Source organism: Sarcophilus harrisii, chromosome 3 (genome assembly GCF_902635505.1).
Source record: "Sarcophilus harrisii chromosome 3, mSarHar1.11, whole genome shotgun sequence".
NCBI lineage: Eukaryota > Metazoa > Chordata > Mammalia > Dasyuromorphia > Dasyuridae > Sarcophilus > Sarcophilus harrisii.
Window position 1 is genome coordinate 71,112,979 of NC_045428.1, and position 24,083 is coordinate 71,137,061.

Sequence of the window (24,083 nt, forward strand, 5' to 3'; positions counted from 1 at the left end):
TGCAGTAGGTTCAGGAAGGAAAAGCATAGGATGAGTATGACAAATGTTCAAGGTATTTAATTCATCAATATGAAAATGAAGGAAAACATGCTGGTTGTTTACTTATATTATCCTTACCTTTTTTCCATGATTTGTTTGCTATAAAATGGGCAAAGATTTTTTAAGGGTCTGGATATTCTTTAAGCCAGCAGGGAAGGCAAACTTCATTAATAATCAAGAATCTCACACCCCCTTAGTAAAGAAAAGCAAATTCTAACAAACAGGGGCAAGAACCTTTGGTATCTGGGACTTTGATTAGACCTACTTTTTCATGTATTTTTTGGTAAACTTACAGTGAAATCCTCTTTGACAAAAGACAGAGGGGAGGGAGAAAGAAAGAGGCTTTGTATAATTGATTAAAAGAAGGTATTTAAAATCAGGACTTCTTTTCTTTTCCAGGCTCAGAATAGGGGTATAAGAATTTTTATTTATTTATTCATTTAATCACAGGAGGAAAGAAAGAACAAGGCCTGAAGTCTGATCTTACTTCTTACATCTGAGAGGATAGTAATAGTCTTTCACTCTCAGCCCAGAAAAAGTAGAAAATAAGAAAATCTGAAAACCTCACTAGCTTGAATCTCTTTTTCCTCTCTGAAAACAAAAATGGACAGTTGCTTTGTTTGTTCATAATCCTTCAGCAAGGACAGATCTTGTTGAGTATACAGAAAGATCTATGAACAATAGTGACTTGTTTCTAAGCATGCATATGAACGAGGAATCTTTTCTATAATGTTTTCCACACAAATGCAAAAATAATTTCCACAGACTATCATTCTGATGTTATCAATTCTCATTTGGAAAACCTTTAGTAACTTGTCACAGCCTCTAGAATAAAATACTAAATACTAATTGCCTGGCATTCAAAGCTCTTCACATCTGGTTTTCATCTAATTTTCCTCCATTATTTCCCACTGCTTCTCATTAGAGAATCTATGTTCCATCCAAAGTGGACTAGTGATCATTCTCCATTCTCAGCTCTATGTCCCTCTTTGCTGTTGTCCCACAATTGTAGAATGAACTTTCTCCATGTGAGGCTCTTTTAAAATTTCTGTCTATTCATATAATTCAGTTATGGGGCCATTTCTTTTCATAAATCCCTACTTCCCTCTTCCCTGCCCTAGGTTGTTAATATTCTTTCATTCCTCAATTTTCCCAGTATTATACTTGTATGCAGGCTTTATACAGCCATTAAAATGCAAGTTCCTATAGGACTAGAACTGTTTTTGTTTTTTATTGTTCTTTTATTTATCTTATAGGTATTATTTTATCATATGATTATTAATATCCCTTATTTTTGTAATTCCTAGAGTTTTACACATAGTAGGCATTTTCCAAATTTTTGTTGAATTAAATAAGGGAAGAAATTATATAGAAGAGACATTTCTTATTTTTTTACTCAATATATGTTCAAAATAAGGAAGAAGACATATATAAATAAATGGAACAGAAAGATTAATTGTATCTGTTTGTATGTGTATACTCTTTTAACACTGTTTCTTTCCTTCCTTTCCTTTATTCTTGGATCTCTAGCAATTAGCAGAGTGCTGCATAAAGCAGGTGCTTAACAAATACTTATCTATAATTTACCCACCTCCTTCCTTGATATTTTCTTCTGTTTCAATATAATATCTATAGTTACAGGTTATAAAACCTTAAATAACTAAATATACCACAGTATTATTTATTAAAACCACATTTACAAAGTGTGTTTTTAAAATTAATGGAGAATTTACATTTTATGAAGAAAATAAAATAGTGGCTCTATTTTTGAAAACTATACTGCAATCTGCAACTATTAACTCTTCATTCCAAATTTAAATAACAGAACTGTATAGTAAATTTTACATATATAAAATAAATGTGTATTATACATATAGGAATCATGTGTGTGTGTGTCTGGGTCTGTGTGTATGTGAAAAAAATGTATGGGATTCTCTATTAAACATAACTGATATGGATCTTTGGATCTTTCTGGCTTTCAGGCTTTATAGCATGAGGTAAATGCAAAAATATTAAAGAACTATAGATTATATAAATTTGAATAATCTAATAAGTCTTTAAAATTGCAAATGGTTTATATTAATCTTTATGTAGCTTTAATAAAATTATGTGCAAATGTATGTATGGTTTTAGCAATAATAAGTTAGCCTAAGAAATATAGTTACTAATATTTAATTTCATTCAGTGGTAATAATGCAAGGGGGATTCATAGCATTTACATTCTAAATATAAATACTCAAAAGAATATGGCCAAGAAATATTGAATAGCTATTATCATAGAGTAAGTCCAAACCAGCTGGACACAAGTATTATTCTAATCCTTGGTGGGCACTTTTGTTTTTGTTGTTGTTTTCTACTAAGTAATGCTTATGTTTGTTGTAAGATGTATATTTTCTGCTTTTGTTAAGAGAAAAGGAAAAACAACACAAGCCCATTTTATGTAACACATCTAGAGTGTAATAGGGAAACTGAGGCTAGAAGAGACTGGTTTAATTTTAAAGTGGAGAGTTTAATAATAAGGTAGCTGATCCAATGGGACTATGGTCCAAAGCAATCTCATGAGAAATGTATGGGTCCTTTTTGGATCAACAATAGAAGATTAAGCTAAAGGGACACTGAATGACTTTCTTGAGAAAATGAAAGGAGCTCAACTGAGAATCAAGTTTTGATGACCTGGACAACTGCAGTTTCTTTTCTTTAAGCTTAGCTTACATAATGACCAACTGATTTATAATATAGGAAAAATGTGGTCAAAGAAGAGCATTTTTCATCTCCTAGTTTGAGTACTATGGCTAAAACTCAACCTAAACTTTTGGTAGAATTTCATATAGAATTTATACAATTGACAAGTTCAGTATCATTCTAACAACCTAAAACTTGAATATCAAATCTTCTCTCCTGCCTACTCCCCTCAAAAAATCATGACCCACTTATCTTGGTATTGGTGAAATGAAATAGAAATTGTGAAGCACATAACTTCCTGAGCTAGTGACATTTGTGTGGATAAGAAATAACCTAATAGAGGAAATCCTAAATTCTATGACTATGGCTTAGGAAAGTAATTGGCACATAGTAGGAACATTTTTCGTGCCTATTCCCTTCCTTCCTTTCTTTGTCTTTGTATGTCTGTAAATTTGTACTTGTTCAACTCATTTCAAATACTTCCTCCAGCCCCATTTTTTCCCTCCTCAGTAGAATTCAGATTCCTAAAAAGCATTTAATTCAAAAATTAAAGGTTTTGTTTCATAAGAAGTTTACCTCCTTTCAAAGTATTTTCCATTTTAACATTAGACTTTAAAAACTTAAGTGGTAGGTAATTGGTGCATTGAAGAGAGTACCAGGCTTGGAGTCTGAGTTCAAATCTGGCCCCAGCCACTTATTAGTTGTATGACCTTCTGCAAGTCATCTAACTCTATTACAATTCCCTCATCTGTAAAATGAGTTGCAAAAGAAAATGGCAAACTGCTTTAGCATCATTGCCAAGAAAACCCCAAATGGGGTCACAAATATATAGACACAACTGAAAAACAACTAGACAGCAAAAAGCTTAAAAGCCCTTCAAGAGCTAATCCAAAAATTGATTTGTGACCAAATAATAACTGTATAAACTCAAATTCTTTCAGCACAATTTATATAGAATCTGATTTTACCAATCATCGAGCTAGGCTTGAGTATAAAAAGACTAAAAAGAAAAAAGAAAAATTTCCTCTCAAGGCACAAACATGTCAATATAAAATATACATAAAATAAAAGGTAGTGGTGTGTGTTTGTAGGAGTGTGGGGAAAAGGCCACTGTTGTAGGAGATGTAATTTAGTAGCATTGGGGGAATACAGAGATTCTAAACCTTGAGGTTAAGTGGTGTAAAGTCATACCACCCCCACCAGGAAACAGCTTGTGCTTAAGAATGGAATCTCTTTTGTGGGATAGATGGGCTATTCTGCAGAAGGAAGAAGTAGTACCTTCAAGCTGAAACTGGGAGCATGGAAGGCAAAATGATGAATTTATAATAAGCATATAAAGAAAGGTTAGGATAGGATTATTAACTGCTTTAACTGCGACTGGCTGGGGGGGTATTGTATTTTATTTTATAGATAACAAAGGGCTACTGAAGCATCTTGAAAGCAAATTGGAAGTCTTGTTATTTAGGTGTTTCAAAGGTGTCAGACTCCTAGTCTTTGGCATTTGAATGTATCATTGACCCTTTTATTAATAGCATGCTATTGCTACTAATAAAATAATATTAATCTTGTTAATAAGCAACAGTTATTGCAAGATTAGATTAATATTATTAGTGAAATTATTTATTACCCAGAAATTATGGTTCTTGAATTTTTTAAACATTATATATCAAATATCAAGAAGAGCAGAAACCATATAGACCACCTCCTCCCTCACTTTATAGATTAAGAAACTGGATCTTCATGAGATTAAATTATTTGTCCAAGATCATCAAGACATTAATCTTTAGAGACAGGATTTGAAGCCATTTCTGGGATTCTAGTGTCAGTGATCTTTTAATTGTACCACAGTAGAATCTGAAAGACCTCATAGTATGATGTCCCCCTCCCCCAAGAAACCTATTTCACTAATTATCTCTGAAATTATGTTCCTATTCTAAAATCCTTTGAGTCTTCTCTTCTTAAGCTTTTATTTGGGGGGTAGAATGGATGAAATTCAAGAGCAAATATTTTTGAATGTTAATATGATGCATTTTATATCACCTTTGTGCAAACATCATTAATTTTTAAGGCATGTTTCCATTCTTTAACTTCAGAGTAAAGATAGAATCCAGTACCATTTGGTGATGTTAGTTTTTTTTTTCTTTCTCTAAGGATTTATGAGGTTTGTTTGTTCTGTTCTTCAACAGTTAAGTTCCCAGATGATGGAATGTTAGCCATATGAGATGTGAGACTTTTTTGGCTGATAGGCTTCAGGAAGGCTTGTGTAATAAATACTGTCACTGAGCTACCCATTTTTTTTTTCAATTTCTTACCCATTTTTCTTTGTTATCTGTCTCAATAAAGTCTTGTGTGCTCAGCTCACTGCCATAGGATACTAATTTCTAACAAAAGACTAACCGTGATTTCACATCTAAAGAAATAAAAATGAATTTCAAAAGATTAAAGTCTTGACATATTGGAAACAACCATGGGTCAGAAGAAATACATTTGAATCCTGTCTATTTCTAATTAGTACTGGCTTTAGGAAAATCACTTGAGCTTTAACTTCATCTATAAATTGAGAGTTGAGATAGATGAGTTCTTAACATGGGGTCAGTGAGCTTTAAGAAAATTTTTTAAATAACAGCCTTTAAATATAATTGGTTTCCTTTTCAATCCTCTATATTTTATTTTCTGTATTTAAAAGTATTATTCTGAAGAGACCCACAGGCTTCTCTAGATTGTCTAAGAGTGTTTATGACAACACAAAAAAAGTTTAAGAAACCCCAGGCTAGATGATCTCTGAAGTCCCTTCTCACCCTCACTTTTATGAGCCTATAATTGGGAGGCCCCAGATCAGGTTAATTTTTTTGAGATTCCACTGTGAAACATATTTTTCCCCTAAAGAGATAGGAATCTATAAAATATTTAATTGTGACCATTAAAATATTTTAAAATATGATTTCAGGGCCTGATAACAAAGGATTAAAATAATGTAGATGTCCATAGATTAGAGAATGGTGAATATTATGGTTAATGAGAGGAAATATTGCTGTACTATAAAACATGGAAAAACATGTTAAATGAAGAGAAGCAAAGTTATATTAACAGAACTAGCAAACTCTGGAAACATATGTATTGTTTTAACAATGTGCAACTACATTACAGTTGTCATTAAATGTTGTAAAGTTATATTAATGAAGTTTGGACCCAAAGGAAGAAATGAGAAAATACCTACTTGCATTCTTTTGCAAAGATGGAGGTTCACACATGTGGACCATGACATATATCTGACATATTTGTGTGGTGATTCTGCTAAAGTTTTTTCTTCCTCTTTTTAAAAAGAAAAAAAAAATGTTATAATAGACAGATGTCTGAGAGGGAATTGCAAGAGATACAGAGGGGAAATGTAGGTAATATAAAAACAGAACATTGTTTGCAATAAGTACAACACATTGAAGTTTCATTGAAGCTAAAGGATGAAACACTAAAGTTCTATGTATTCAGTGTAAGCAAGATGGAATCAGTTGATTCAGGTTTTTTTAAAAAATCTTTTTTTTAAGTCTTTTATTAAGTCTACAACATAATTGGGGAGAGAACTATATTTCTGTCAAACAATCCATTTAGAATTATATATATATATATATATATATATATAATTTATCCATAGTGTACATTAGTAATTATGACATAAGTTAATAATAATAATATAATTCAGAATTATATGATGCTAAAATATTTACAATTAATTTTATATCCCATCATTTAGTCCTCAGAGATTTACTTTCCCAATGTTTCCTACCTAGCAAGTATCTGAAAACAGATTTTCTTGCTTCTCACTCAAACATTATTTACTTTGCTGCATTGGGCAAGGTAGAATATTGTAAGGGTTAAATGCTCAAAAGCACCTTAACTCTAACTACTAGAGTGCCATTTGAGAGCTCTGAGCCAGGAACTCACATGGTCAGAGTTACCCATACTATTTTACTAATCTGTAATATTACTCAAATAAATTTGGAGTTTACAATGTTACACTTTAGTTGGGGTGGAATATGAGGAAGATGTTAGTGAACAATGAAAACAAGGGGATACTTTTAAATAATAATTTTCCCCTCCCAAAGTTAGAAATATATAATTTGTCTAATAAATACCATTAAAACATTTGGAAAAATAATATTTTCAGGACTTTTGTGACAGCAAAGAACAGGAAACAGGGCAGATGTAATAGTAAAAATGATGTTTGCGTCAAGTACATTGCAAGTGTTTGTTGTTCTTAATGGGGCTACCAAAGAGAAGGCAAATTTCCATCATTCCCGTGGGCTTTTCTGATTTGTTCAAAATCCTTATTCATTACTTCAGAAATTCATTTGACACTGATTGGAACTAATTCTGTTCCACAGTAGGGGACGTCACATATCCTAAGCTGAGCTAACAGCTGTAAGCCCTGATAATTAATGGCTTCTAATTGCTTGCTCTGAATGAAATATTAGATCATTTCATATGTGCAAGCCTTGTTGTTTCCTCATAACTGCAAGTCATCAAAACAGTATTATTGATAATATGGTCCCTGAAGCCCTCAACTTTGGGCAAAAAGTTTGACTTTTTTCATCCTTTCCTTTCTTTTCTCTACCTGATGAATGGTCACTTTTTAATAACTCAAAACATTAAATGATCCATAATCATTAAGTAAGATCTATAATTAGCCACAAATAACTTGGTTTAACTATTCATAGAGGAACAGCTACTTAAATGAAGACTTACTATTTTTCTTAATTAGCAGTTAGTTGTGCAATATATGATGCTCATCCATCAGTGTGCATGTGTATATATTTTTGTGCACACATGTGTGTTATATATGTATCATGTATGTATGTGAGTTATATACACAATTATTGGTTTTAATATAACTAGATAGTATATACACATAATGACAGATGGTGCAAATGGACATTGAACTAGACCTAGAATAAAACAGAAACACAAACCAGGAAAGAAAAGATGGCTCTTTCAATGCCATGGAATCCATCATGAATAACCTTTCTCTATTTTTTGGTGACATTTGTCTATGCCTGAGTTATCCCAGTAAATGCCTCTTTTACTACAAGGAAGTCCTCATGGCTCAGCTATTTGTTTCATGCTCTTTGTGAATATATATTATTACTTCTCCATGGTATGTAGGAGGCCAATTCAGAGCCCTTTTGACTCCATTTTTAGATTTTAATCATTTCATTGGTTCCATCCAAAATTGTAAACCATTTTTATCTCTATTTATTGAACCCAGTGGAACGTATCTTTATTCAGGCTTTTCTATTGTTTGAGGATGTGCTGGACTTTATTTTTCCAAAAAATATTTTTGTAGGATTTTGACTTGTTTAGATGTGCTCTATGAAAATCTACCAATCTTCTTCCACCCTTTTAAAGTGTAATCATTATTGCTGATGCTGCTGTTTTTATTTCATTAAAGGAAATTGTGAAAGTAAGAATTTCCTTATAATAATTTTTTGAATTAAAAAAAATCTAAAGAAATTTCATTGGGGTGAAAAACATGTTTCCTTTATTTAAAAGAGTATAAATCAATAAACATTTATACTCTTTTAGGTAAAATGACTATATATATATATATTTGTTAGAGTCTGTCAGACAAGAGCATGGTTAAGTATTGTGGGCTGAGAGAGAAGAAAAATTCCTGAATCTTCCCATCAAATATGATGCCATAATTATATTGTGATTTTCCCATCAAATGAGTCTTGTTTAATATGTTACAAACTTGTTTTAATGCCTGCAGAAGTGGAGAAAGTAAAATTATATGTATCTGACAAATTGATGTTTAAAAAACTGACAAGTGAGAGAGAAAGCTGAGAAGATATTATAATCTAGGTTATGTTGATATTAAACTTTGGTACCCATGAATCAAGTCAAATCTAGTATCAAAAGCAAAATCTAAATATCCTTAGTTCTTTATACAGAACTACTGCTTAGCCAGACAACCAGTGATTATTAAGCATTGACTGCATGCAAGCAATTGCAGTAAGTGCTGAGCATACAAAGAAGTATAAAAGACAATCCCTGCTCTAAAGGAGCTCAAAATCTAATGGGACAGAAAACATGCAAACCTATGCACCCCCAAGAGGAAAAAAAACCCCAATATTCAGGATAAGTGAAAAATAATTAACATAGGGGAAACATAGGAAATTAAGAAGGGTTAGGAAAGTCTTTTTTTCTATAGAAAATGGAGTTTTGGTTGAAAAGCCAAGGGGTTGATAAAGGAAAATAGAATAATGTAGGTCTGGATGATATCCAGAGAAAATTCCCAGACGTAAAGTAGAATTTCTTGTTTGAGGAACAGCAGGGAAACCAATTTCACTGGACCAAAGAATACATGTGTTTGTGTGAGTACATACAGGTCAATGTATATATGTATACATATGTATGTATATCTATGTGTGGGAAGAAGCAGAAAGAAAGACAGAGACAACGACAGAGATGGAATGAGAATATAAGAAGACAGGAAAGATGTAGAGATAGCTTATGAAGGGCTTAACATGCTAAACAGAGGATTTTGCATTTTATTTTTGGACCTACAAGGAAGCAGGGGAGTTTATTGAATATGAGGTTGATAAGATAAAGACCTACATGTCAGAAAAATGATTTTCATGGCTAAATGGATCATGGACAAAAGTAGCATCATGCCCTGCTCTGTCACTATAAGTTAGAAGAACCAGTCATTTTCCTGTTATAATTTTATCTTAATAGAAACTATTATACTCTCACTTCTTTAACAAGTAAAAAGTCGTTTTGACAGGGCAAAATGTCAGGAATTAGCAGGAACAGAGGATATATCTGCATTGTTTTTAGCTAGAGGCTGTTTGATAACATTAAAAAAATCTGTTCCTGGACTTCCTACTTTTAAAACTATTTAACAGTCTTATGGTATTAATAGGCAGCATGGAAAGAATCATAGACCAAAATCAAGTTACTTCTTGACTCTCATATTGTCAAAGTGGCAAATCAAACTTCTAGGATGGGTTTGAAACTTTCCCAGAGTTCCAAATAGCTTCTAAATACTGCTTCATGTATTTGTTTTGCTCAAAAATCCTTTTTATTGAAATAGTTTATATTGTACTTTATAAACATTCTACTCTTACTAGAGGAGCCATGTTATAGAAAAGATATCATTTACCCCATTTGTGGTAATATCCTTTCTTTTTAGATACTCTTTCCTACCTGAAGAATTATTTTTTTTGAGATTTCAAGATATATTTTCAATGGGGTAGTAGTAGAAGAAGTAAGTATCCTTCTCTTTTCAGCATAATTGTCAGTTGAAGAAACCCCTTTCTAGGACCATGGACTTGACCATCCTCAGATGTACCAGAGGCTGCTGGTTGCCATATAATTTCTTTTCTGTAGCATTAAATTTGTGAACATTGAAAAGTCTGAGAAGGCAAATGCAAGCTTGTGAATAGGGTTCTATCTACCTGAATTATTTCAGTTTACAGCAGCAGGATAATTTACCTCTTGCATAATTTCCTTCTTGATGATTCCATTGGTATATTTTTCATAAAAATTCAAATTCATCATGATCAAACTTGAAATATCCCCTCCCCAAGTTCAAACATTATGACCCAAAAAAATCTTTCTTCTAATTTCCATTAATTGTTTCACTATTCTCCTAACTGCAAAGACTGGAACTTTGGAAGTCACTGTATACTTTCCCCTTTCCTTTGTCATTGAATTTCTAATCAGTTATGATATGTATTTGAATTTTATATGTTAGATCTTCATACTCTTCTTTGTTTTGAGTGACAATTTTATAATTATAAAATTAAAAGAATCCTATATTTTACTTTAAAAAAATCTTAGGTGCTTTATTAAACTTATACCACCTGCATTTTCAGAAATTTGGAGGCTGCTTTCTGGCCTCATCATTCAACTCAAATTCTTCTCTCCAGAATTACAAAGATTTCTTAATTGCCATATCTAATGGTCTTTTCTCAATTTTTACCTGTCTTGGCAGCAGGCTTTGACATTGTAGATTACCCTCTTCTCCTTGATATTCCTTCCTTTCTAGGTTTTCCCAATATTTTTATTTCCTGATGATTCTTCCTTTCTTATATGACTTTCTTGGGCTGTTTTGCTTGATCTTTGCCCGTGTTATACATAAAGCGTACATGTCCCTCATGGCTCTCTCTTGAACTCTTTTCCCTCCATACTATTTTGCATGATGATTTCAGCAGTTTCCATGGATTCAAATATTATCTCTATGAAGATAATTCTCATATCTATTATTTCAGCTCTCACCTTTCTTTTAAACTCCTTTCTTGAATCTCTCTATTACACATTTGAAACTGAATATTTCATAAATATCTTAACTCAATATTAAAGTCCAAAATTAAACTCATCATCTTCCCCCTCGATCCTTATTCTCCTTTCTTTTTAACTTTTATTTTACTTTCAAGAAACCACCATTCTCCCAGTCACCAACATTCTTTACCTAGATGTCTTCCTTGACAGTAAACTCTCTTTCACCTATCATATCTATTCAGTTGACAATGCTTGTCAGTTTTGGCTTCATTAGTATCTCTTCATATTCCTCCTTCTCTACACATACACATCTATATGTATACATTTTATTTATAGATAGCTTTCATATTTTCCCTGTTAAGATCTGAGCTCTTAAGAACCTAAATTGTTTCTGTCTATTTTTGTATACTTGGCATTTAGCATAATGACTGAAATATAGAAAGTGGTTTTATTAATTTCTATCCTTCTTTCTAAGTAGTGCCAAGAGTAATATTGTAGAAATTTAGAATGTGGTTTAACTGTGATCAAATTCAGTGAATGAATAATCTAAGTAATGGATAAATGGTTTCCCCAGTCACATAGGCTGAAGTTATAACATTTCTATAAGTCAACATTTAATGAATAAGAAATAAACCACATATATATATATATATATATATATATATATATATATATATGACAGTGATGATTTTTGAATGATTTGCATAATATATATGTACACGTACGATTTCTAAAACTAATTGAGGATGAGTAAATAGTAGCAAATAAGAGATTAATTTTATTTTTAATAGTATGTTAGTTTTCCAATTACATGTCAAGATAATTTTTACAAGATTGAGTTCCAAATTCTTCTCCCTCATCTGTCCCTAACTTAGAAAAAGGAGGCAAGTTAGATTATAGGCAATATAGATTATAAATGTGCTATCATGCAACATGTTTCCATATTAGTCACAGATACGAAAAAAGAGAGATCAAAAGGGAAAAATACCACAATACCACCAAAAATAAAGTAAGCGGGAGAAACAGTATGCTTTGACTTTCATTCAAGATCTATCAGTTCTTTATCTGGATGGCATTTTCTTTAATGTTTTTCTTGTAAACAATATATTATAGAATTGTGGGTGTGTATTTCCCTCCATTTTCTTTTTTCCTCCTATTTATCTTCTCTCTCCTTTTACCCTCTATCTCCTCATAATTGTTTTGCTTCTCTCTACTATCTCCCCCAATCTGCTTTCCCATCAGTCTCCCTTCCCCCTTTTACTTAGAGTACTCCCTCCCTACTTCTCTGTCAGGTTAAAATAAATTTCTGTGTTCAATTGATTGGGTATATATTTTTTCAACCACTTCTTATAAGAGCAAGGTTCAAGATGCCTGTTGCTTGCCTTCTGATCTTCCCCTCTACTATAATGAGTTTTTTAAGCCTCTTCATGTCAAATCACTTATCCCATTCAACCTCTCCCTTCCTTCTGAACTCAATGCATTCTTCTTTCTCAACCCATAGTTATGGGGTATGTGTATGTGTGCGTGCATGTGTGATTCCCTTAATTTCAGCTTATACCTTTTGTCTATTGTAAGACTTATCAGTATCATCTTCCCATGAATTAGAATTAGTTTAACTCCTTTGAATCCCTCACTCCCATTTTTCCCTTCTCCACTTTTTAGGCTTTTCTTGGGTATTGGATATCGAAGATCAGCTTTTTTTCTTCAACTCTTGTCTTCTCCTTGTGAAAGTTTGAAATCCTTCTATTTCATTGAATGCTCATTTTTTCCTGTTCAGTTATTATGATTAATTCCAGTAGGCAGGTAATTCCTCATTGTAGTCCTAGCTCCTTAACGTTCTGGAAATATTGTGTTCCATGACTCTGGTTTTTTAATATTGCAACTGCTGAATCTTATGTAATCCTTATTGGGACTATACAATATTTGAATTATTTTTTTCTAGCTACTTATTTTTCCCCTTGACCAAAGAGTTTTCTGATTTGCTGTAATGTTCCTTGGAGATTTTATTTTGGCATCTCTATTCTGAGGTGATCAGTGTATTCTTTCAATGCCTATTTTGCCCTTTGGTTTCAATATATTAGTTCAATTTTCCTTCATAATTTCTTGAAAGATGTTGTCCCAGTCCTCCTTTTGATTATGGCTTTTAGGTAATTCAGTGATTCTGACATCTTTCTTGAATCTTTCAAGGTCATTTGTTTTTTGAATGAGGTATTTCGTTTCCCCCCATTCTTATGAATTTATCTCATTGAATATTGGTTTTTCAGATGGTCATTAGCTTTTCCTTGTCCAATTCTAATTGTTGAGGAGTTCTTTTCTTCACTTGGTTTTTGTACTTCCTTTTCCATTTGACCAATTGTACTTTTGAATGAGTTTCTTTTTTTGTGTGGATTATTTTTATCTCCTTTTCCATTTAACCGATTCTTTTTAAGGAGTTTTTTTTTTTTTCCCCAAGCTGCTCACTTTTTTTTTTTTCATAATTTTCTTGCATCACTCTTATTTTTCCCTACATTTTTCTTCTACCTCTTATATGATTTTTAAGTTCTTTTCTGATCTCTTCAATGAGTTCTTTCCTGTAGTGGGCTGAAACCTCTGAGCAGATGTACTGAGGTCAGAGGACTTAAGGCCAATTACCAATTGGACAATACTCTATCAGTATATGCTTAGAGAAAGAATGGCCCTGCCCACTACGCTGCAGGCTTGATCTGTTGTATAGGAGATTGGGTGAAGCATTTGTTGGGTGGAGTGAGAAAACCAAAGTCACTCCTAGCAGATTCGTGTTGGGATTGTTCTCACTTCTTGTTGCCATTCTCTTCACCTCCACAAAGAATAAAGATCAAGGACTTTTGCTGATCTTGACTCAGGGTAATTCTAAACTACCCAGGGGGCTAACTCGGTCATCACACTTTCCAGCCTTGAGATTACTTCCTCTTTTTCTTTGGGGTTTTGCCTATAGGTGCTTTATCATTGTTTCATTGTTGTCATTATGAGTTTGTCATTATAATAAATTTCTGCGGTCAGTCTTTGCTGTGGTTGTTGTTTGCTCATCTTTTTAGTCCTTTTTTCTTTCTTTAAAATTTGATCTCTGCTCCCAAGGAGGAAAGTTTCTAGTGTCAAAGGCTACAGGCCCTGCTATTTATCTGGTGCTACACTGACATTGCCCTGAAGGTCCTGGGGCTCATTGTATCTGCAGCTTCTTTGCAAGGATAGGTTTGGGGATGGGGGGGGGGGCTAACACTGCTAAAGGTTGTAGTAGTTTACCTGCTGTTTAGCAGGGGTCTTAGTGCTGATGTCTGGCTTGGGCTGAGCCTGATGGAGAGTTTCTGCATATTTCTGGAGCTACACTGAGTAATGTGACCATCCAGGCCCCGGGAGGTTGCCTATTTGTCCAGGGCTATGTTGAAGCACACGGGAGTTCTTAGAAGTGGAATCTGCTTTTTCCCTTATTTATTCTGAGGCACATTGTGATACCACAGTGGGTTTCAGGATCTCCTGAGGGTGCATTGCTTCTGGTTTGCTGGGACCCTTCCTGTCCTGGACAACATTCCTTTTTTGCCCAAGTGAGACAGGTCTTTCTCAGTGATATTCCAAATTTCTTGGGATAAAATTTGTTTCACCTTGTCTTTTAACTGATTATGCTACTCCAGGATTTGTGTTAGGGAACTATTTTTATGGTTCTTTGAAGGTGAACATTGGAGAGTTATTTCAATATGCTAATTCTGCCATCTTGGCTCCCATAAGTCCAAGCAGAGATGAAATTTTATAGAGGAACAGAAACAGCAAAAAGGCTAATATGGGTAAAACAGATTATATGAAGGAGTACAATAAGCTGTGTAAAGGTGGGCTGTAAATAATTTGTGAAATGTTTTAAATGCTAAGTAGAAGTTTGTCTTTCCTCCTGGAGACAAAAGGATTCCCTTGAAGCTGCTTGGGTAATTGAGTTACCTGTGCTTTATGTATAGCTCTTTGGCATCTAGCAGTATAGGAGGCTGATTGAAAAAGGAAAACAGTTTGGGGCAGAAAAAGTATTTAGGTAATCCTTAGTAGTACAGGTGAGAGGTGATGAAGGACTGAACTTGTGTGGTAGTTGTATTAATGTGTAGTGAATAGAAATGAGATAGTAGGGAGGTTGATGTAACAAGGCTTGACAGCTTGCCTGTCTATGTTCACACAAGGAATGAGCAGCAGAGCTAAGATTTGAACTCAACTCATCTCATGACAAATCTAAGGCTCATGATGGTTTCTTCCATAGAAGCAGATAAATTAGGAAGGAGAGTGTGCTTACAGAGGTGAAAAAAATGTTCTTAACTATGCATTTTCACTCATGATTTAATTAAAACTTTTCATATATTATCATTTGTTTGGATCTTTGACAAACATCAGTGCACCATTCTTGAAAGTTTGATAATAATTCTCCCAATTAAGAAATATTTTTCAATGGTAATGACCTACTTTATCAGTAGAAAGAGAATTCAGTAATCACAAGATGAGTATAACATTTATTAAGTGAATTTAGAAGCCAAAAATGATCTGCTGCCTCTCCATTTTCCATTTGACTCACCTATAGGATTGATTCTTTTGAAGTTGTATTGATCCTTGATACCTACTCACATAACATCAACAAAAGGATATTGGTTCTAAAAATTATATTGTAGGGGCAGCTAGGTAGCATGGTGGATAGAGCACCAGCCCTGAAGTCAGGAGGACCTGATTCAAATCTGGCCTCAGACACTTAACACTTATTAGCTGTGTAACCCTGGGCAAGTCACTTAACCCCAACTGCCTCAGTAAAAATAAATAAATAATAAAATAAAATTATATTGTATCAGGGAACAGTTTGGAATCAGTGAAGATGCACAATTTGCCAAATCCAATATGATCTATTCTTCTCCATCAATTATGTTCAGCACCCAGCTCCTTATCAATCTTCAGTGCTTTTCGGTATCTTTGCACTGATAGGTTAATGCAATGGGCTGTTCTTCCAAATGAATATCATAGTCTTGACTGTTAACATTCTTAACCAGTTTCATTTTTCCTCTGTAGACTATTATGTCCATCCCTTTTGACTATGTGGAGGCAATAGAACTAGGAGAAAATTGTGGTATTCTTTGTCTTATTGCTACCATCCTGAAATAGCACAAATGGAAGGATTCCCTTTGGCTGGTGATATCTTCCAGATGCTACTATTTCAGAATGACAGTGTGCTGAAGGATATTTTATTTGAGAATGTTTAATACGTGGTCTTTTAAATGTCCTCATTTAATTTAGAAATGTGCTGAGCACATACTCACTACCCTACTTTGCCTAAGTAATTGAGAAAGGGGGGAAAGGAATAACACCAACACTGTTCCAGATCGGGGAAGAGCCTCTGACTTGCTTCCCCCTGGGGTACTGTTAGATATCTCCATATAAATGCAAATGATCTCCTGAACTACCCCTCTGAAGTCTGTAACAGGAAATGGACAAGTTTAAGGTTCATTTTAAAAAAAATGATTTCTGATAAGCTTAAACCATTATTTCCAAAGAGTTTTAGACTTGGCAAGGGATAGTTGGCTATTTACCAAGAATCTTCAAAAAGAAAAACTAGTCACACCAGCTTTGGTAAGGAGAAAGAAATATTTTCTACAAAAATCATGGGGGTAGATGAATTTGGAGAGTGACCCACAAAGCTGGAAATTTTAAAAGGACTTATTAAAGAAGGGTGGCTGGGAAGAGAAGTGTGCTTGGAGAGAGAAGGGTAGACAGGTCACCTGTTCTGAAATTTAACCTTCGAGTATTCCAACCCACATATATCATTTTAGCCATAAAGAATAAAGCTAAATGTTTTATTAGCTCAAATGTGGATCAAGAAGCCATAGAATAAATGACAGATCATCCCCTGCTTCAGAAAACTGCAATTAACTGACCACTTAATGGGTCGATTTAATGGATTTTAGCACATCCAGAGAAACAAGGCACCCATTAACCCCCACAATAACTACTTTCTCACTTAAAAAAAAAGTTTTGTGCTATGAAAAGTTTCCACCCTTTTCTGTTTTTCCTAACAGTCTTTTCTAATTTCCGCTGTTATAAATCAATTTAGATTTATTAGCTTTATACAAAAGAACTCCAGTAGGTTCTTAATAATAATTATCGTTATTACTGATTAAAGTTATATTATTCATGCCAGATGGAGCCCTTTTCCTGTCAGGCAGAATGAGTTTGCATTATGTAGTTATAATGTGTTTGTGATCTAAATAAACAGATGGCAGAGAGTGACAGGAAATTATACACTGATGATGTCAGCAATCGCGCTTCACAGGCATAATTGCCTTAAATGAACTATAATATAGCAAGGATCTGATGGTTTTATAAAGGTGGCTGGAATATAGGATATGTAATTACTATATAACCTAATCATTAAAACCATTCATATCCAGTTTGGTGAAAGGACTTGGGAGGAGTTGGAAGAAAACTTATGTGTATTGTGGGAGGAGGGGAGTTAGGGAGAGTTTTGTCAGCATACTTTTAACCAATGAATTTTAAACATTGTGTTCAAATATATGTCTATGAGTAAAAAATGAGTTGCTTGCCCAGATTGTTATGTCTTCCCATTTGAGGATTTAAATACTATAGGCTATATCCTGCCAGAAGAGAAATAAACCAAAGATGCAAAATGTGACAGATTTTTGGACATGATCAAGGGTAATTTATTTTGCTTGACCAGGCAGCTATGCATGTAAGTGAAAATTATATAATTTAAATTAAAAAGACTATAGTTCTTAAATTAAAATCAAATTATAGATTGATGTTGGTATCACATCTATACTTTTGAAGAAATGTTTTATAGATGACATAATTAATGTTACTTCAGTTATCCAAGAAGCATCTGCTCACTCAGAACTCACAGAGTTTGAAATAGTGTTTAATAGAAAAGGTTAGGCAGAAAAATTCTAACAGATTTCACATGGAGATGGTTTCACCAAGTATAGGTCACATGATATAATGGAATATACATACAAGTAGGTTTCAGGATATTGCAACTAAGTATTAAGAGATTAAGATTCTAATTGCATTTAAAAAAAAAATGTTTTGCTACTTTGGATAGGTCATTGGCAAGTATGATAGTACCATGGACAGAGTTCTTGCTCTGGATTAAGAGGATCTGTATTTAAATCTCTCCTTGGGTGTATTATCTCTTTGATTTTGAGCAAATTATTTTTTACTGTTGTAATTGTTGTTGCTTGTCCTCATCCTTGCTTTGTCTTGAAGAAAACCATGACATCAAGGAGGTAAAGCTTTACCTAATTTATCAATTTAGGTAATTTAGTTGGATTTAAGTGAAAGGAGGGCTGTGAAAGGTCACTTGCCTCACTTTCCCTTCCAGAATCATCTGGAAGCCAGATATAGAGCAAGAGGACTGAAGATGGCCCAGATGCAATGGGAGACCTTGCCCTTTTTAAACTACAGTTTCAATAGGTCTCAGTTTGACTGAGGTCTCACCTGTTCAGTAATTAAGGCTAGGTAGCAATTGAAGCAAAGAATCTGGTCTTTCAACTAGTCTCTGCCACTCCCCCCCCCAAAAAAAAAGAGAAACCCAAGTAAATAAATAAACCTGGGAGGCGAAGACCATCAGGATTTCTAGCCAGCACAGAAATGATTGCTATTTCCATTTAATCTGAGTCAATCATGACTTAAACAACGACCATTTGGAGCTTAACATCTCTAGGGTTTAATTGCTAAATTTGTAAAGGAATCTAGACTAGCCTCTAAATTCCCTCCCACCCTTTCCCCCTCCTCTTTCTTCTCCTTTTCCCTTTCTCTCCTCCTCCCTTTTCCTTATCCTCTTCCTCTCCTCCTTTCTCCCTCCGTCTCTCCCCTCCCTCTCCCCTTCCCTCTCCCTTCTCTTCTTCCTGTCCCTCCCCTCCTCCTATTCCTCTCCTCCTTTCTCTTCCCCTTACCCCTCCCTCTCCTCCTCTCTCTTTCTCTCTCTCCCTCTGTGTGTGTGTCTGTCTCTTTGTCTCTGTCTCTTTCTTTCTATCTCAGTCTTAATGAACTTCTAAGAACCTCATTTCCTCATCTCTGGGATAAGGATTTAAGGATGAGATTGCCTCTAATTTACTTTCATCTTTAGTAATCCCTAATTCTGTAAGGTTCATCTTTAAGTATCCATTGCCAATATTATTATTTCAGTGAGTTGAAGAAATTGATTTCTTTTTGCTCACTAATGTCACATTCATCATAACTCTGGCATTTTCTTGGTAAAGATACTAGAGTGGTTTACCATTTCCTTCTCCAGCTCATTTTATAGAATAGGAAACTGGCAAATAAGGTTAAATGACTTTCCCAGGGTTACAGTTAGTAGGTTCTTAAGTCAGATTTTGAACTTAGGTCTTCCTTACTCCAAACCTAAAACTCTATTCTCTGCACCATTTACCTGCAAAGAAATCAGATAGCAAGCTTTAAAAAAATTGAATGTTTTCAACATCCTTTTCTTAGATCCTTTGGTTGAGTTCTATGAATCTTGCCTATGAGGAAGCTGTCTGTTTGCTTTAGGCAAATGCTTTTGACAAAATACTCATAAGGGGAAAGAGACAGTTGGGAGAGATAAAGGGCACATTTGTAATTGGGAAAGTTCCCACATCAAAATTTGCACACTAAATTGGATTTTAAAGGCCCTTGGCTCTTAAAAAACATATGTGAAATTGTTTCACTATATGAAGAAGTATGAGAATTATACTTAGAGCATTTTCTTCTTAGATGCCTATTTATTAGAATATGTTGTTATTCTCTATGTGGTTTTCAGTATGCTTATTTGAATATTAATTTAATCTTCCCTAACTGGGATTTAGTATTAGAGGTAGAATTCCCCAAAAGAGTTAGGATAGATCTACTAGAAAAAGTGAAAACTTGTTTCATGTACCTTCTTCCTCTTTTCCCTTAAAACAACCAGGGAAAAATTCCATAAATTCAATGTTTTTGTTGTTATTAAATAAAATGATGGGAGGTTTTCAAATACCACGAGTTGGTGGTGCTCCAATCCCATATATATTTGACATTCAGGCCTTCCCATTTAAGTGGACTTTTTATAGGCAATGTTTCAATTCTAGTGCAGCATAAAGATTCTCATAAAGGAGTGAAAGTTGTTTCCTGTGAATGATCACTCTTGGTCAAAAATTGAAAGATTCTAATTTGCATAATTTCTCCTTCTCTCCTGCAGGTGGACGGTGTCACAAGTCTTGCACAGGCCGATGTTGGGGACCCACAGAGCACCACTGCCAAAGCTGTAAGTCATTGACATGAAGGAAAAAGAAAAAGGAGGATAAAATGGTCATTTTTTAAAATTTTCTAATCCTTTGGCATAGGAAAACATATCATCTATGTATTAAACATGGGAGATATAAAAGGGGGGCCAAAACAATTCCTTGCATCAAGGGATCTTGAGTCTAATAAGGGAAACCATGTTCAAACAACTACAATATTATCACAAGCACAAGCCCTCTATTTGGTTTAATTCACTAGCCAGGGATGAGAGGGAAGATATAGCTTATTTGTAGTGTACTGTGAAAAGGAGGAGAGACATTAGAGCAATAATTTGAGAAGAAGAAATGAATTTGAGAGTGGAGGAATATGTCATGCTGAATTAGTTAACAATAGTGTCAAAATTGGGAAAGGAAGAAACTAAATCAGTGGTAAGGATGCTGGCTTGGGAAAACAGAAGATGGTGTCCAGGAAGAGATTCTCAAATGTTGCAAAGGCAATCAAAAAAGAAGAGGTCTGAGGAAGGCTGAAGAGAGGTGAAATAATAAGGAGGGCCAAAATGAGAGAACTGAGGCAACGGCAAAGAAAGAGGGAAAAACATAGGAAATTGTTACTGGATGAAAGAATTTCAGAATTTTTGATAATGAAAAAATAGATGACTTGTAGGTGATAAGATCAGGATATAATCAGTCCTCTGTATGGCTATGGAGGACTGAAGGATTGAAGGATAGAGATTGAGGCATTTGGAGACCATGGTCCTTTGAGAAAATATTTATTATCAAAATGACCATTCAAGTGTAGAGGAAACCTATAAAGCAGATACTGAACTTCCTGAGGGGGAAAATATACAAATCTAAATAAAAGGAAATATTCATTTCAAGGCTTTTCTTTTGGTTGATGGAGGGTGAGCTGCTAGCATTCACAAGCATCAGGAAAAACCTTATTTAGCAGGTGACCTATGAGCTGAACTTTGATGGAATCCCTACGCATTAGAGGTGAATGTGAGAAGGAAACACATACCAAGTGTGGGAAGCAGGGTGTGCAAAGGTACAGGGAATGTAGGTTGAATTTTATGTCTGAGAAATAGCAATTAGACTAGTTGGTCTAAACTGTAAGTGTGAAAAGAATTAGACCACAATATAAGCAAGTACATATACCAATGTGCTCTGTGCTCTGGACATAGTGCTCTGGAAGTTCAGAAGAGGGGAGGGTAATGAAATTGGGGATTATTTGTTTCAGCCCTTATCAGGGTCAAGGAAATGACATCTTCCAAGAGGTGTCTCTTTATGATACTGAAAATGAAGCAGGAAATATCTCTTGTGTCATTTGCTAGTAAAGAGTGGTAGTAAATGACAAATTGCACAGTCATGGGGAAAACAAGGCCCTGATAATGAATGTCTTGTTAGTGGGGAAGTGAAGCAAAGAAGAGAGATCTGAACAAAACATCTGGGCTTGAACCAAAGTGGTTGGTAAAGAAAAATCCAAGTATCTCACTTTTATGAACCTAAGCTGAGCTTTGCAGGAGGCAGAATTTTATTTTTTTAAAAGAAAGAAAGTGAAAGTGTTTTATAGAATTAGTGGAACTTGAAACTGAAAGTGTGACTATTCTGACAATTTGCTAGGGGTAATCATCTGCAAACCTGTCAGACCTAAAGTTGGCAATGAAAAGGCTTTGTGACTTAATTTGTACAGTGTGACTGCAAGCTGAGGTTAGCCTTGATCTGCTGCTACATAATTTAAATATCTCAAACTTTTGTGTTTTCCTCCCAAAGCACATACTGATTTTAAGATTAACAACTGTTTCCCCCATGGCAGTCCATCTTCTTCATTTTCCTACTAAATTTGCCAACATTTGTACCTTTATAAAGCTCCTGGTGAATTACAGTCCAAGACCAAGTGAAATGTGATTAATGCAAGCACTGCTTTTGTTGCTGGTGATGGGCCAGTCAGTGACAAGAACATTTGGAACAACATTGTTGGAGATTGCTTTAAATTGGATTTATTTCTAGGGCTATATGCTACAGATCACACTAAGTTATGGGCTTTGTGTGAAGATTAGAGCAAATTGGACATATGTGAAAACCAAAAACATGTAATGCATTTGTAGTTTTAGACCCCACCTGAAAATCAGCATAGGAAAATGGTTTTATAAAGCTATTTAACATCCATTTCCTCAATTCCCATTTGACATTAGAGTGATCATATCCATATATAAATCTCAATAGAGAATTCATTCCTTGCTGAATTGCCAAGGGTATGCATCAGGTTTTTTGATCAAAACTGGGAGCCCTGCCTCTTACGGATTTGGGATCCTAACAACACGGTATTTTTAAGGTGGGTGAAATCGTGGCATACCTTGTTACACAGAACAGATTAAGGAAATTGATTCAGTGGATTAATGTAGTCATGTCGGGTAGAGGAAAACTTATCAGTTGAACTGAAGTCTAAAGCCTTCACGTGTTTTCTGTAGGCTTAGTTATTCCTTTCGCTTAAGAATGACAACTCTTCATTGTTAAAAAATTGAGCCCCAAGAGCTGAGCCCTCTGGGTACTGATATGAGGGTGACTAAGGCTTAAGAAATCAATAATGATGATGAAAGGAATAAAGTTATCTCAGGGCCAGCAAGATATATGGAGCCCACTTATCTCATTTAAAATAGCTCCTGAATGCCCTTTTATCTTTAAGCACACTATCAGCATAGCTTTTGGAGGGATCCTGTTGTCAGACATGTTTGTTGTTTCATCTCACATATGCCTTTTGTACTGTTAGCAACTGTGTCGTGTTGGCTAAACACAGCATTTGGAAGAAAGGAAAAGGTATTACCTATCAGAACAGTAGTTAGTTGTTCTTTAAAATTAACACCAATTTTATGTCCATACTCAAAAAGCTGGCTCTGTCACCAACTAGCTATGTAATCATAGTTACGACTTCTCCCGTCCCAGTTTTGGGTACTCCTCTATAGAAATCTCACATGCTATATAAGCATGGATTACTATTGATTGTTATTAGTATTAGGTAATGATTCTTTTAGTTCAGCAGTGCATGAGGTTTATGAACTATATACTCACAGATTTCCAAGCTATTAATCCTAAAATTGTAGTTTAGTAGTTTTCCAGTTATGTCTGATTCTTTGTCTTCCCTGAACACACTCTATAGTACCTATGGTGTGAGGGCTGCCCAGGGCTGCTTTCTACCTTTGGTGTCCACCTGATGCACCTAACTCTCATTTGTGGATCCAAGAAGTTGTAGCACACACAGTGATCACACCCCATTAAAGCTTCTCAGAAGATGAGCTATAAACCAGGTTCAGGGAAACCAAAAGGTCTCAAACCCTTTGGTGGGTTAGGGATGTCTAGCCCAAGACTGTATAGACTTCTCTGGTGGAATGGATGGATGAGAACAATTTGTTCCAATGACCCTTAAGGCAAGTGAAGCAAGTGTTAGATCTTGGTTAGATACTGCAGATACCAAGGTCATCCACTGCATCTTGAGCCATCACCAGTCATCTTGACTCTGTCCTGCCCCTGGACAATGGTAGTTCTAGGAGAGAGAATGAGCTGATGACTTTGTGAAACTCTGCCTCTCTTAAATCCAATTTATGCACAAATTAAAAAAAAAGTCTCTTTATCACCTGTTTTGAGAGATTTCTTAACAGAAATACTAGTGTTGTTTGACATTTCCTTGCCTAGCTTGCTTTACAAATGAGGGAACTGACACAACATATAGGTGAGATTTGAACTCAGATCCTTTTAATTCCAAGCTGAAAGATCTATCCAACTGCACCACATAGCTGTCATAACTACTCTTAAAATATCATTCAATTATCATATTAATTGTATATTTCA

At 34.6% G+C, this 24,083-nt stretch overlaps 1 protein-coding gene across 4 annotated transcripts in view; it reads left to right on the forward strand.

Annotated features, from left to right (window-relative positions):
- ERBB4 (erb-b2 receptor tyrosine kinase 4) overlaps nucleotides 1-24,083 on the forward strand; it is a 1,320,366-nt gene that overhangs the window by 895,711 nt on the left and 400,572 nt on the right. For all 4 annotated transcript variants that reach the window (XM_031963609.1, XM_031963611.1, XM_031963608.1 and 1 more), the window contains exon 5: nucleotides 20,198-20,263. In XM_031963609.1, coding sequence (XP_031819469.1) covers nucleotides 20,198-20,263 — 66 coding nt within the window. The remainder of the gene's footprint in view (nucleotides 1-20,197; nucleotides 20,264-24,083) is intronic.